This window comes from Sapajus apella, unplaced genomic scaffold (genome assembly GCF_009761245.1).
Source record: "Sapajus apella isolate SASKATOON/1434 unplaced genomic scaffold, GSC_monkey_1.0 scaffold29, whole genome shotgun sequence".
Lineage (NCBI taxonomy): Eukaryota > Metazoa > Chordata > Mammalia > Primates > Cebidae > Sapajus > Sapajus apella.
This window is the reverse complement of record NW_022436969.1, coordinates 5,510,599-5,526,831: the sequence shown is the minus strand read 5'-3', so window position 1 is coordinate 5,526,831 and position 16,233 is coordinate 5,510,599. Positions and strand designations below refer to the sequence as shown.

The 16,233-nt window shown below is 38.4% G+C and overlaps 1 protein-coding gene across 1 annotated transcript in view; it reads left to right on the top strand.

Moving 5' to 3' along the window:
- Nucleotides 1-2,504: 2,504 nt before the first annotated feature.
- PSMA8 (proteasome 20S subunit alpha 8) overlaps nucleotides 2,505-16,233 on the top strand; it is a 55,776-nt gene continuing 42,047 nt past the window's right edge. Inside the window, exons 1-2 of the mRNA XM_032293148.1 lie at nucleotides 2,505-2,703; nucleotides 9,618-9,744. Coding sequence (XP_032149039.1) covers nucleotides 2,602-2,703; nucleotides 9,618-9,744 — 229 coding nt within the window. The 5' untranslated portion in view covers nucleotides 2,505-2,601. The remainder of the gene's footprint in view (nucleotides 2,704-9,617; nucleotides 9,745-16,233) is intronic.

Here is a 16,233-nt window from a genome sequence, read left to right as displayed (position 1 = left end):
TTTTTTTTTTTTTTTGATACAGAGTTTCACTCTTGTTACCCAGGCTGGAGTGCAATGGCGCGATCTCGGCTCACTGCAACCTCCGCCTCCTAGGTTCAGGCAATTCTCCTGCCTCAGCCTCCTGAGTAGCTGGGATTACAGGCATGCGCCACCATGCCCAGCTAATTTTTTGGATTTTTAGTAGAGACAGGGTTTCACCATGTTGACCAGGATGGTCTCAGTCTCTTGACCTCGTGATCCACCCACCTCGGCCTCCCAAAGTGCTGGGATTACAGGCGTGAGCGACCGCGCCCGGCAAAATAGCTAATATTTTTTAAGTGGTTACTCTGTGTCAGGCACAGCCATGGGTACATTAATGAATTATTTCATTTGTTCTTCACTACAATCTTGTGAAGATAAGTATTATCACTATTTTACAGGACAGAAAACCAAGTTTTAATGATGTGAAATATTCCTACCCAAAGGTACACAGCTGTTAATTTTTAGTGTGGATTTTAAACCTGAATGTGTTAATTAAACTTTGTCAACATTTTAACACTATCATATTTTTGAAATGTATACTATCATACACTGTAACATTTACAAAATGCCTTTTAATGGTATAAGCATGTTGTATACCAAAGTCAGTTTCCTGGTTTTGATATTTTACTATATCATATGTAACAAACTGCAGAAACTAAGTGTAGGTTATGAGGGGCCATTCTGTACCGTTAGGTCAACTTCCTATGAGTCTATAATTATTTAGAAGATAAAAGGTCACTAAAAACTTACATATGGTATGCTTCTATTTATGTAAATTTTTTAAATGGCAAAATTATGGAGATGGACAACAGATTAGTGATTGCTAGGGATGATGGAGGGAGAGAGAGATGGGTATGTCTTGTAAGTCAATACCACAGATCTTTGTGGTTGTGAAACAGCTTTGTATCTTGATTATGATAGTCATTATATGAATCTATACATGATAAATTGCAAAGGCCTCACCCCCCCCACACACACACAGGTGTGTATATAAAACTGGCAAAATCTGAAAAAACTCTGTATATTACACCAATGTCAGTTTCCTGGTTCAGTTACCATATTATTTGTATGTAAAATATTACCATTGGAGGAAACAGGGTGAAGGGTATAGGAGCCCTCTTCTTACTACATTTGAAACTTCCTGTCAATCCATAACTATTTCAAAATAAAAAGGAAACATAATTTAACAAATACACCAAAACACTTTCCAAAAAACAGCTTCAAAAAAATGTTGGTTTATCATAATATTGTAAAGTAACCAGTTAGAGTGAATTGTTTTCATTAGGACTTACTGGTTTTTTGCAATAGAACCAAACTTATCAAGACTGTAATACTGAAGAAAAGCAATGGCGAGGCAATAAGTACAAATTACTTCAAGAGCCAACTAAAGGCCAGGTGTGGTGGCTCACACCTGTAATCCCAGGACTTTGGGAGGCCAAGGCAGGAGGATTGCTTGAGACCAGGAGTTTGAGACCAGCCTGGGCAACATAGGGAGACCACATCTCTATGTAAAAAAATAAAGTATTAATAATTAAAAAAAAATTTTTAAGTCAACTGAAGTTCTGATTTAAGTATTTGGAATTCAGGGAAGTTTTCCTCTTTTGAGAAACTTATTCTTTTTTTCTTTTTTTGGTTAAGGTTGATTTCACCAACTTTAAGATCCTCCCCAGGGGAAAACTGCATATATTAAACAACACATGGAAGGCAATAATAGCTAAACTTACCTGGCTATTACTACCCACCAGGCACCAGTTTATGTAATTATGCCCATAAACACATTTTAAGCTCAGAATACTGTGCTGCAGATTTTTTAATATTCCCATTTTATTGATAAGGAGAAGTGACAGAGTTGTTTCACAGTAATGTAGCAAGCTGTAGAGTTTCGGCTATAGCTAAATTTCCAGACATCTTTTAAGTCGCATACTTTGGGCTTTTACACAATTTCTTCAATTAAAAGAATATTATCTTAATTCTTGTCATTAGCATTAGTTTGACAGACTATTTGCTTTATTTACTGGACCATTCGCTCATCTGCTTTATTTTGCTCACAAGGCAGAAAATATAAGAAGCAATAATATTTTGAAAAGTGTGCTTTTTTTCCTTGGGTTCAAATAACAACAGTTAACTGACAGAAAGAAACAGTAGGAAATTTAGAATTTGAAACCAAAGAGAAGGAACTGAAACCGTTTCTCCAACATGTTTGTGATAACAAAAATATCTGATCTTTGAAGACCTATCTTTAAACCCTAATCTTTGATATTATTTTTATAACCCGAGTGCCGTGACACCACCTCCGGGACAACACCTTAGTAGAGAAACGGATATATGCGTAAGACAGAAAGGGTAGGGGAAGAATGCAGTCAACTTGCAGGCACTGCTGGAGTGACACAGGCTGGCAAGCACGAGAACTTCCTGAGGCAGCCAAAGGCGCCAGCGCAGTGACTTCTGGGAAGCAACTGAAGCGCGGGGCGCGGGGACTTCTGGGAGGCAGCTGGAAGCTTGTCTGCTAGCACTTCCGGACGGTAGCACACCGTGTCGCAGCAGTGGGAAGCTCGGTGGCAAGCCCTGTAGTCCTGTGCGATGGCCTCTCGATACGATAGGGCGATCACTGTCTTCTCCCCAGACGGACACCTTTTTCAAGTGGAATATGCCCAGGAAGCGGTGAAGAAAGGATCCACCGCGGTGAGGGAGCAACTCCCGGACAATCCCCCCCACCCCCCTGCCCCGTTACTTCTTGGGCCATCGTTATCCCACTGCCCAGCCCACCTCCAGCCCAGGAGCTGAAGAGAAGAGATTCCCACAATTATGAAAATGACTTTGTCCTTTTTATTGAGGGAGATAGACTTCTGAGATTTGGGCCTGAAGTGGCAGAGTAAAAGTTGGTAGATTTCCCTGAATTCTGCTGTGTAACTGCCCCTGTTTAACAGTAGCTACAGGCCCAAAGCTAGGGTGTGTATGTGTAGGGATGTTAATGCTGTGATTGGCAATAGGAAAAGAAAAAGCTTCGAATCTATAACAGCTTACCTGAATGCTCGTTGTCCAGTTCCTTGGTAGTTCAGAGACCCCTGAAAAGCTAACAGTTGCTTCATGTGGGGAACTATTTTTTTAATAACAATTATGATAATAAATAAAAATTGGCCACACCTGCTCCCCAAATGCGGACTAAATCAATATAAAATTAAACTCTTGTTGATGAAGAAATAATTAAAAACACAGTTCAAAACACACGCGTTTAAAATATCCCAAAATTGTCGCAATATTTCGCAGTCTATTAGAGGCCCAAAAGCCCAAGAACTTTCACTATTTTGGCTACTTAAAAAAAAAATGCTGAAAGTTCCTTGAGAGATTATACCCTACTTTAGATTTATGTATCCACATTACCGAAAAAGTTACAAATACTCAGAGTAGGAGTAATAACTTCTGCCAAGTTTTAACTACATTCAATAATTTTAGTGATTTACAAAAATTAAAGAGGACAAAAGTGCCCTAGTGACCCGAGATCTATTACCCCAAATCTTCTAAGTCCTAGACTATGAATTCAAAAGATCAGATTTTTTTTTATTCTTTCAAATTTCATGAGCATGTTTGTTGTTTATTTTGGAAATTAAGACAGTAGCTATGAGGATACACAGTACATTTCCAAGTTTAGCAGTGTCTATATTTTCTAACTTCCATACCAACTTTGTTAAAGAAGGAAATAATTCACTTTCATTATAAATCTAACAGACGTAAGTGGAAAAAAAAAAAAACGCTAGAAGAATCATTTTAAAAGTATTTTTCTGTTTAATTGGGCCCACTAGTTTCTCTTCTGTTTTACAAGTAATTTTTTTAGAATTATAAATTTAAGGAAAGGCTGATGTAGCTTAAACCAAAAGGGTACCATTTTGATAAAAACAAAAAGTTATATAAGCCCCAGCATGACATGTAGCATATGGTTAGAAAATAATGCCCAAGTTTTAGAGCCTAAAATAAAGGGAGTAATAGGAGAAGACTGGGGTGTAATAAGAAACCGCATTGGCTCATTTAACATGTTTTAAGAGTGCTGTAGAACTGATTGATAGTTCCTTTGTAATGAGCGGTAAAAGGGTAAGGATATAAAAGTACCTATAGTGGGCATTTTTAAAGATACATTGGAAGAATGAGACACTTTTGTCTCAGAATTCTGAAATTATAATTTGCATGTTTGCATGGAGCTATTCATTGTGTTTCCTTGAGGGTGCTATGACCTTTTACATAGGGTAAAGTTTTTTAATGGCACTTGATTATTAAAATATGTCACAAAATATTCTATCTAGAAATGAAAATTGATATTATGAGTTATAAATAAGCCAAGGTTGACCAGATTTGACCAGTATGTAGAAGTGATGTTATTTAGTAATATAAAAGTTATATGGGCCACAAATTAGAGGCTTTATGTTCTACTTCCTTGTTGATGATTATCTTACGGCATGAAAGGAGACAAGAGGCTTGTTTTCTTTTTGCTTTAGTTCCCTTTTCTGTAAATGCAAATTTGTTTGAATAACATTTTGGAGAAGTAATACCTTTCTTCTTAGGGAAAAGAAATGAATCCTTCACAATATTCCCATGAAAACAATAAGATTTATTATCATTCCTTATTTTGTCCTTTCTGTGACCCCAGACTGTTATTAGCTCTGTATTTCCTACTTTATCAAATCTCAGCTCGACAATCTAACCATCAAAGTCTTCCATAATCCTATCCACCCTCTTAATTTAGGAGGCAGTGTCTTAGTTTCACTAATATATGTTTCTGCCTACAGAGAAGGGAAGAGAGGAAAGGGGAAAACACCTTTCTTTCTGCTGCTCCACATCTTATTTATCCTTTAAGAATCTCTGCACATTTGTCCTCCATAATGAAGTTTTCTCTTATCCACTCAAGTCATCTTGCATCTTTGTCTTTTCTGAATGTATAATCTGTACCACATAATATTGTACAGTATTTACTATTTGGCCTGATATTTTCTTTAATTTCAGTTGTATTTAATAATCTCATACCAACTGGATAGTACAATCTCTGAAGAACTAGACGACATAATTCCTTTCCTTATTTCTACCACACAATATACAGTAGAGGGACTAGGAAGGCAGTAACTACCATTTAAGTAATACTTTCACCAGGCATTTTGTGTACATTATCTAACATTAGGGACATTGTTTAATCCCCTTTTATTATATGTGAAACTGTAATTCACAAGCATATATAGCTTGCTGAAAATATCCAGGTGGAGAGTGATGGAACCCCTAGTTATAATTAATTTCTCCAGTTCCAAAGCCCCTGCTCCTTGCATTGTAGCTTGAAATTTGTTCAATAAATGTTTGTATATTAATTAGCTGCCGTTATCATGAATGTAGAAATCAGATATGTATCATTTAAGGCAATTAACTTCACTAAGCTTCAGTTTCTGTAACAGTAAATAGGCATCAAAATAGTCTTTGCAGCTGGGCATGGTGATTCATGCCTGTAATCCTAGCACTTCGGGAGGCCGAGGCGAGCAGATCACTGGAGGTCAGGAGTTCGAGACCAGCCTGGCCAACATGGTGAAACCCTGTCTCTACTAAAAATACAAAAAATTCCCTGGGCATGATGGTGTGTGCCTGTAATCCCAGCTACTCAGGAAACTGAGGTGAGAGAATTGCTTGAACCCAGAAAACAGAGGTTGCAGTGAGCCAAGATCATGCCACTGTACTCCAGCCTGAGTGACAGAGTCAGAATCTGTCTCAAAAACAAAACAAAACAAAATTATGCTTGCTTCATCGGTTTGATGTGAGCGCTGAATAAGATAATAATGCATGTTAAGCATCTTACACAGAATCTGGTTCACAAAAAGTACTTAATAAATTGTAGCTATTATTATTTACTATTCTTTGTTTTCTCTTTTTTCTTCAATTTTGTCTGTGGTGCTTCTCACACATTTATTATTTCAAGACATTTTTGTTGAATACTTACATATGGTAAACGTGATGCTGGGTCACATATAAGATAGATAGCATCATGTACAAGATAGATTCACTCCCTGTCCTCAGAGAACTTACACTCTATCAGGAAAGCTAGATAATTACATAAATAATCCTAACAAAACCTGAATGAGTGTTAGGGTATGAGGCATTATAAGAAACGCAGATGGTGAGGAGGTCCCCCTGAAGAAATAGTATTTAAGTGAGTATCTGAAAGATGAGAGGTTGTCAAGGGAAGAAGTGGCAGGGGAAAGAGTGAAGAGTATTTTTGACAAAGGAAATAGCTTCCGGGAAGGCAAGCAGAAAAAGACACTATGTTCTATGAACTGAAAGGTGTTCAGAATTGTTGAAACAATGGAAAAATAAAAATAGATAAAGCTAGAAACTGATGCCAGATCATGGAATGCCTTTAGACTATGTAAATGAAGATACACTTGGTCCTGAATAAGGGGCCTTGAAGTGTTTTGATGTGGCTACTGTTATTCTCCACATTATTGCTCTTCTGTCCTTCTATTAACAGACTGCATTTGTCCAACCAGAGTTACTCACATGACCTAGATAGAATCATTCGTAGCTTCTATCTTCCTGGCCATGGTGATGAGCATATCACTCAAATCTAGCCAATGGTAACTTTACCCTTACAACTCTTCCGACTAGAGACAGTGGTAACTTTTCTTCTCTAGAACTATTGGAATGTGAGTCCAAGGTTCCTGGTGGTCATGGTTTTACTGTACAGAGAAAGCCTTTCCACATTAGGAAAACAAGTCAATATGCAAAGAGTACACATTAAAGTCCCTAGATCCTTTTATCTTATATCTAATTCTGTGCTGTGTTGCTTAGTGACAAATGGTCCCTATGTAAGCTTTAAGTAAAAGAATGCAACATTCAGACTTTATTTTCTTCTTCTTTTTTTTTTTTTTTTGGTCTTCGTTTTATTTTCCACAGATTTCTCAGGCTACCTGTGGTCAGTGAATTGGATAAAATCAAGACTAGACACAGGCAAACCAGTTAGGATTCTGTGGAAATAATCTAGATGATAGATGATAACTAGCTTTTACTAGACTTGGGGGAAAAGTGGAAATAAGGCAGATTCCAGAGAAACATTAAGGAATATATGTGTCACAATTTAATGATTATATGGATGGTGTTGACAGAGGTATTGGAGAAGGAGGAATACAACTTGGTGACCCTGTTTCTGGATGTGCTCACTAAGTAAATGGTACTCCCATTTACTTAGAGAATGCAAAGCACTAAGTTTTGGGAGAAGATAACTGTTTTGAACTTACTGAGGTTGAGATGCTTATGGAAACTGTAGTAGACAAACTTTGAAATGGCTTCCAGTGCTCCCTTCTAGTGCTCATGCCCTGGTATAACCTTCCTCCCTTGGATGTGGGCTGAACTTAGTGACTTGCTTTTCAGGCATGGAATAGATGAAAGTGACGAATGTCACATTGGGGATTAGGTTGCAAAGAAACAGTGACTTGATTTTATTTAGCCTTACTTGCCGTTTTGCTTACTGACTCTGGTGGAACCCAGCTGCTATGTTGAGTTGCCTTCTGGAGGACCCAGTGAGGCAGGGAACTGAGGGAAACATTTGTTCAAAACCTAGTTGGGAACTGAGGTCCTTAGTCCAACAACCCAGGAGGAACTAAGTCTTGCCAACAACCATATGAGTGAGCTTGGAAATGGATCCTTCCCTCGTTAATCCTAGAGGTGCATGCAGCCCTGGTGGACAACTTGATTGCAGCCTTATGAGAGACCCTGAGCCAGAGGACTTAGCTAAACTGTGTCCAGATTCCTGAACAGAGACTGTGAGGCAGCTGAAAAATACATGCTTGACATTTAAGAGATCGATCTCGGCTGGAAATAATAATGTTGAAGCGCATTCTTTCTCTCCCCTGTTTAAAACCTATATTGGAGGTCAAGTAAATGAGTACTCTTGAGTACCCTTCTGTGTTAAAATAAGACTAAATATAGACTATAGACTATGTAGAAGATAGCTTACAACTGAACCTTGAGGGATCTTAATGACCTGTGTAATTACCTTGACTAAACCCTGAGAGAAGAGGGAGAGAAATCAGGTTGTTGTGGGCTCAGGGATGATGATAAATATTTGGCTTGAACAGCTTGAAAGAAAAAAGGTGGGATTAAGGTGGAATTGGTCTTTTAAAATGTTAAGATAAAAGAGACTAACATAGGTTTCTGTCTCTTTGTGGAACTTCTCACTTTGTTTGCATAGTGTTTTTCTGATCTCGCTTGTTTATCTGTGTCTTCTTATAGCTTACTGAGCTTTTAAAAGATTGTTATTTTTTAATTCTTTATCAAGAAATTCATAGATCTCCATACTTTCTTTTGTTCCTTTGGTAGTATCATATTTCTCTGATTGTTCATGATTCTTGTGGCCTGGCATGGATGTCTGCATATTTCAAAAAGAAAGCACCTCTTCAGGTTAGCATCAGCAGGAAAAGTTCTTCACCAGTTGGCCAGTCCAGAGATTTGGGGTGGGCCTGCCACTAGAATCCTCAGGCAGGCTGGCCTGATACCTAGGCCAGCAGGCAGGCTGGCCTGGTATCACAGATGCCAGCCTTGCACCAGGGTTTACTTGAGTGGGCCTGGAATCTGGGTCCACAGGAGCAGACCTGGAGTTTGGATCATGGGATCCATGGTAAAGTCATATACTCACTTTACTCTTCTTACGCACGTGGATTTAACCCATCACCACTATGACTGCCGTCACTCATGGATTCACCAAAAATTTGCTAAATAATTATCAAACTTTTTTTTTTTTTTTTTTTTTTTTTTTTTACCTTGAGTCTCCCCCTATCCCCAGCCTGGAGTGCAGTAGCACAATCTCAGCTCACTGCAAGCTCTGCCTCCTCGGTTCAAGTGATTCTCCTGCCTCAGCCTCCTGAGTTGCTGAGAGTACAGGCGCCTGCCACCATGCCCGGCTAATTTTTGTATTTTTAGTAGAGACAGAGTTTCACCATGTTGGCCAGGCTGGTCTCAAACTCCAGACCTCAAATGATCTGCCCGCCTCAGCCTCCCAAACTGCTGAGAGTACAGGTGTGAGCCACTGCACCCGGCCTTATCATGTTTGTTTTTATTAGTCTTTCTTAAATGTTTATACAGCTCACATTTATTCCAGTGTTTAATATTAGAAGTGTTTTAGGTCTTTAGAAGTTTCATGATGTTTTTGTGACTAGAAATATTGCATATGAATCTAACTCCTATTTATATCAATCAGGCTGTGGTAAATTGGTTTCATTATACATCATTTGCTTATAGTTGCAATTTTCAAGAACCTATCAATGACGTTAAGTGAGGACTTACTGTATTTAGATAGCGCTTTTTCAGGTGTTTTGTATGAGATTAGGACACTTGTAATTTCAGCATGGGTGGTATTTTCTTTGCAATTTCTACCTATTTGTCTTCTTTGCTTTGAGTCTGGGGGAATGGATCTCCAGTAAGCCTATGCCTATGAAGCTGTTTTCTAGAAGTTTACTTTTCTCATTTTTTTTGAGTATTTAAGGAGAAGTCATTTTCCCTAAGTCATATATTAGAATAACTTGGTTTTATATTTAAAACTGACATCTGAATATGTATGTATTTTAATGACTTGACAGGTTGGAATTCGAGGTGCCAATATAGTTGTTCTTGGGGTAGAAAAAAAATCTGTTGCCAAGCTTCAAGATGAAAGAACTGTGAGGAAAATTTGTGCACTTGATGACCATGTCTGCATGGCTTTTGCAGGTATTTATGGACCTACATACAATAATGATGCATAGTGTCTTACTGCAGTAGTGCAACACAGTTAACCTCAGTGCAGCAGTTGTGCTATATTTATAAAATATATGAAGTTGTTCTATAAACAATATATCCTATGTTTTAAAGCAAATACTAACTTTATAAACCAGGATTTTTGATAATGAGTTTTGATAAAGTATAAATGTTAAAAGATATATATTACCTTACTTTGAAATTTAGGTAAATGTTTTCTTTTCAAAACTTTCTATTTTGAAATAATTATAGATTTAAAAGAAGTTACCAAAAACATAGAATCTCCCCTTTAAACAGTTTCCCTAAATGGTAACATCTTCAAAACCAGAAAATTTACATTTGGTGAGAGTGTATTCAGATTTTACCAGTTTTACATGCATTCACTTGCATGTTCAGGTACATGTGTGCAGTTTTATTACACTAACCACATGTGTAGATTCATGTAGCCATCACCAGAGACAAGATAAGCAACTCTTCCATCACCACAAGGCTACCTCATGCTATTTCTTCTCACCATCTCTAATCTCTGGAAGCTACTGTCTATTCTGCATCTCTATAATTGTGTCATTTTGAGAATGTTATATGGATAAAGTCATATGATACACACCCCTTTCAGATTTCTTTTTTATTCAGCATAATTTCCTTGCACTTCATGCAAGTTGTTGCATATGTCCATTCATTTTTATTGCTGAGTAGTATTCCATGGAATAAAGGCACCAGAGAGTTTGTTAACTCTCCTGTTGAGGGACATTTGGGTTATTTTCAATTTTTGACCATTATAAATAAAGACTCTATGAATATTCGTTTACAGATTTTTGAGTGAAAGTAGGATTTCATTTCTCTAGGACAAATTCCTAAGAGTACAGTCACTGGATTATATGATAACCCATGCTTAGTTTTATGAAACACTGCCAGTTGTATTCCACAGTGGCTATACTATTTTAAATTCCAACTAGGAATAAATGAGTGATTCACTTTCTCTGCATTATCAGCCTCTGATAGTGTTGCTTTTCTTCATTTTTTATATTCTTATATATGTACAGTGATATCTAATTGTGAGTTTAATTTTTATTTCCCTCATGGCTAATAATTTTGAACTTATTTTAATGTGCTTATTTGCCTCCATATAGCAAATAAGACATTATCTTTTTTTTTCTTGTCTTCTAATGGGTTTCTTAACTAGAATTTTTTATTGAAGTTTAACAACCTCATTCATGCCACACGTAATGGTGCACATCTGTAGTTGCACCTACTCAGGAAGTTGAGGCAGGAGAATTACTTAGAAGTTTGAGTTCACAGCCTTTTTTCCAATATTGCATCTGAAGTATGTGGATCATCTGATAATGAAATTTTAGCATTTAGCCATGTAATATTTGACAAAGTAATGTGCTTCATACTCATAGCTGAAAAGTACAGTGAATTATAAAATTAGATACCAATTTGAATACTACACAATTTTTAAAATTTAAAATGTTATAATTCTGAAATGTTATGTTCCTTTACTTCATTTGAAGTATAATATATCAATGTTCTATTTGACTCAGCAAACTTAATCTAGTCACCTTGCTCATAAATGCCCACAGGAAAAAAATAAATTTGGCTACCAATTAAAAAAAAAAAAAAGAAGTTTGAGCTCAGCCTGGGCAACAGAGCAAGATGCCATCTCTTAAAAAAAATAAAATAAATAAAAACCTCATTGAGAAAAACAAAAATGCTTTTATTGTACTGCCTTTAAAAACGAATTATCTTTCCACAAAACAAGTCTTAGTAAATATAAAAACATTGATGCATCCAGGCATGGTGCCTCATGCCTATAATCCCAAAACTTTGGAAGGCTGAGGCAGGCAGATCATTTGAGCCCAGGAGTTTGGGACCAGTCAGAGCTACATGGTGAAACCTCATCTCTAAAAAAATGCAAAAATTAGCTGGACATGGTGGTGTGTGCCTATAGTCCCAGCTACTTGGGAGGCTGAGCTGGAAAGATCCATTGACACCAGCAGATTGAAGCTGCAGTGAGCTGTGATCACACCACTGCACTCCAGCTGAGGCAAAAAAATGAAACCCTATGTATTAGTCCATTCTCGCATTACTATAAAGAAATACCTGAAAAAAAAAAAAAACCAAAAAAAAGAGAAATATCTGAGACTGGGTAACTTATAAAGAAAAGATATTTGGAGGAGGATCCAAGATGGCCGATTAGGAACAGCTCCAGAGTGCAATTCCCAGCAAGAACAGCGCAGAGGGTGAGTGCTTACCACATTTCCAAACAAGTTTTCACTGCCCACAGACCAGGAGATTCCCAGGCCAAAAAGCACCACGAGTTTTCAGTGCTGAGTTTTCAGCCAGGTCAGCGCACAGAAACTCACATAAGTCTGGGCGGCCATTTTGACTAGCGCCTGAGAGACAGAGTGCCCATCGAACTGAAAAGGACGGGGCTGAGACAGGGAGCCAGGTGATCTGACTTGGTAGGTACTACCCCACAAAACAATCTGAAACACTCTGAATTGAGAGTTTTGCAGCAAGCACAGCTGGACCCAGGACAGTCCAGCTCAGTGGGGGAAAGGGCATCCCCCATTACCGAGGCAGTCCACCAATACTGAGGCAGTTCGCACAGCAGCTGGGCAGAGCCTGCGGCAGCTCAGCACGACCTCTGCTGGCAGACTGTGACTAGACTACTCTGTGTGGGGCAGGGCATCTATGAAAAAGGGCAGCAGCATGTCAGGAACTTATAAATAAAGCCGACCTTCCTAGGACAGAGCACCTGGGAAAAGAGGTGGTTATGAGTTCAGCTGCAACAGACTTAAAAGTACCTGCCCAGCAGCTCTGCCTGGAACAACAGAGCTCCCAGCACAGCACTTGAGCTCCTATAAGGGACAGACTGTTTCCTCAAGCAACTCCCTGACCCCCTATACCCAAAGAGACATCTCATGAAGGAGAGCTCAGGCCAACATCTGGTGGGTGCCCTTCTGGGACAAGGATAGCAGAGGAAGAAGCTGGTGGCAACCCTTACTGTTCTGCAGCCCCTACGCATGATCCCCAGGCAAGTGGGGTCTGGAGTGGACCTCCAGTGGTCCTGCAGCACAGGGGCCTGACTGTTAGAAGGAAAACTAAGAAGCAGAAAGAAATAACATCATCGTCAACAAAAAGGACATCCACTCAGAGACCCCATCTGAAAGTCACCAGCGATAAAGAACACAGGTAGATAAAGCCACTAAGATGGGAAGAAACCAGCACAAAAAGGATGAAAACACCAAAAACCAAAATGCCTCTCCTCCTCCCAGGGATCGCAACTCCTCACCAGCTAGGGATCAAAGATGGATGATGAATGAATCTGATGAATTGACAGAAACAGGCTTCAGAAGGTGGGTAATAACAAAATTCTGAGAGCTAAAAGAACACATGCTAACCCAATGCAAAGAAACTAAGAACCTAGAAAAAAGGTTAGATGAGATGCTAACTAGAATAAACAGCGTAGAGAAGCATATAAATGACTTGATGGAGCTGAAAAACACAGCATGAGAACTTTGCGAACCATACACAAGTATCAATACCTGAATTGACCAAGCAGAAGAAAGGATATCAGAGATTGAAGATCAACTCAATGAAAATGAGAAGGCAAGACTAGATAAAAAAGAGTGAAAAGAAATGAACAAAGCCTCCAAGAAATATGGGATTATGTGAAAAAACCGAATCTACATCTGCTAGGTGTACCTGAATGTGATGGAGAGAGTGAACCCAAGCTGGAAAAAACTCTTCAGGATGTTATCCAGGAGAACTTCCCCAACCTAGCAAGGCAGGATACCATTCAAGTCCAGGAAATACAGAGAACAACACAAAGATGTTCCTCAAGAAGAGCAACCCCAAGGCACGTAATCATCAGATTCACCAGGGTTGAAATGAAGGAAAAAATGCTAAGGGCAGCAAGAGAGAAAGGTTGGGTAACCTGCAAAGGGAAGCCCACAGACTCACAGCGGATCTCTCAGCAGAAACCCTACAAGCCAGAAGAGAATGGGAGCCAACATTCAACATCCTTAAAGGAGAGAACTTTCAACCTAGAATTTCATATCCAGCCAAACTAAGCTTCATAAGCAAAGGAGAAAGAAAATCCATTATGGACAAGCAATTGCTGAGAGATTTTTTTCACCACCAGGCCTGCCTTACAAGAGCTCCTGAAAGAAGCACTAAATAAGGAAAGGAACAACCAGTACCAGCCACTCCAAAAAGTGTACCAAATGGTAAAGACCATTGACACAATGAAGAAAATGTGTCAACTAATGGGCAAAACATCCAGCTAGCATCAAAATGGCAGGATCAAATTCACACATAGCAATACTAACCTTAAATGTAAATGAACTAAATGCCCCAATCAAAAGACACAGACTGGAAAATTGAACAAAAAGTCAAAACTCATTGGTGTGCTGTATTCAGGAAACCCATCTCATGTGCAAGGACACACATAGGCTAAAAATAAAGGGATAGAGGAAGATTTGTCAAGCAAATGGAGAGCAAAAAAAAAGCGGGAGTTGCAATCCTAGTCTCTGATAAAATAGACTTTAAAGCAACAAAGATCAAAAGAGATAAACAAGGGCATTACATAATGGTAAAAGGATCAGTGCATCAAGAGGAACTAATGATCCTAAATATATACACACCCAATTACACGAGCACCCAGGTTCATAAAGCAAGTTCTTAACAACCTACAAAGAGACTTAGACTCCTACACAATAATAATGGGAGACTTTAACACTCCACTGTCGGTATTAGACAGATCAATGAGACAGAAAATTAACAAGGATATCCAGGACTTGAACTCAGATCTGGACCAAGGAGACCTAATAGACATCTACAGAAATCCCTACCCCAAATCCACAGACTATACATTCTTCTCAGCACCGCGTGGCACCTATTCTAAAATGAACCACATAATTGGACATAAATCACTCCTCAGCAAATGCAAAAGAACGGAAATAATAACAAACAATCTCTCAGACCACAGAGCAATCAAATTAGAACTCAGAATTAAGAAACTAACTCAGAGCTGCACAACCTCATGGAAACTGAACAAATGGCTCCTGAATGTTGACTGGATAAACAATGAAATGAAGGCAGAAATAAAGATGTTCTTTGAAACCAACGAGAACAAAGATACAACGTACCAGAATCTCTGGGACACATTTATAGCAGTGTCTAGAGGGAAAGTTATAGCGATAAATGCCCACCAGAGAAGTGAGGAAAGATCTAAAATTGACACCCTATCATCAAAATTGAAAGAGCTAGAGGAGCAAGATCAAACAAACTCAAAAGCTAGAAGAAGACAAGAAATAACTAAGATCAGGACAGAACTGAAGGAAATAGAGACACAAAAAATCCTTCAAAAAAATCAATAAATCCAGGAGCTGGTTTTTTGAAAAGATCAACAAAATAGACAACTAGCCAGATTAATAAAAAAGAAAAGGGAGAAGAATCAAATAGATGCAATAAAAAATGATAAAGGGATATCACCACTGACTCCATAGAAATTTATAGATTCAACTCTATTCCCATCAAGCTACCACTGACCTTCTTGACACAACTGGAAAAAAACACCTTAAACTTCATAGGCAACAAAACGAGAACCTGCATAGCCAAGACAATCCTAAGGAAAAAAAACAAAGCCAGGAGCATCACACTACCTGATTTCAAACTATACTACAAAGCTACAGTAATCAAAACAGGATGGTACTGGTACCAATCAGGATATAGACCAATGGAACAGAGCAGAGACCTTGGAGGCAATGCAACACATCCGCAACCATCTGATCTTTGACAAACCTGACAAAATCAAGCAATGGAGAAAGGAGCCCCTGTTTAATAAATGGTGTTGGGAAAACTGGCTAGCCATGTGCAGAAAGCAGAAACTGGACCCCTTCCTCACACCTTACACTAAAATTAACTCCAGATGGATTAAAGACGTAAACATAAGACCTAACACCATAAAAACCCTAGAAGAAAATCTAGGCAAAACCATTCAGGACATAGGCATAGGCAAGGACTTCATGACTAAAACACCAAAAGCATTGGCAACAAAAGCCAAAATAGACAAATGGGACATAATTAAACTCCAGAGCTTCTGTACAGCAAAAGAAACAATCATTAGAGTGAACCAGCAACCAAAAGAATGGGAAAAAATCTTTGCAATCTACCCATCTGACAAAGGTCTAATATCCAGAATCTACAAAGAACTAAAACAGATTTACAAGGAAAAAACAAACAAACCCATCCAAAAGTTGGTGAAGGATATAAACAAACACTTCAAAAGAAGACATATATGAGGCCAACAAACATATGAAAAAATGCTCGTCATCACTGGTCATTAGAGAAATATGAATAAAAACTACATTGAGATACCATCTCACACCAGTTAGAATGACGATCATTAAAAAATCTGGAGACAACAGATGCTGGAAAGGATGTGGAGAAATA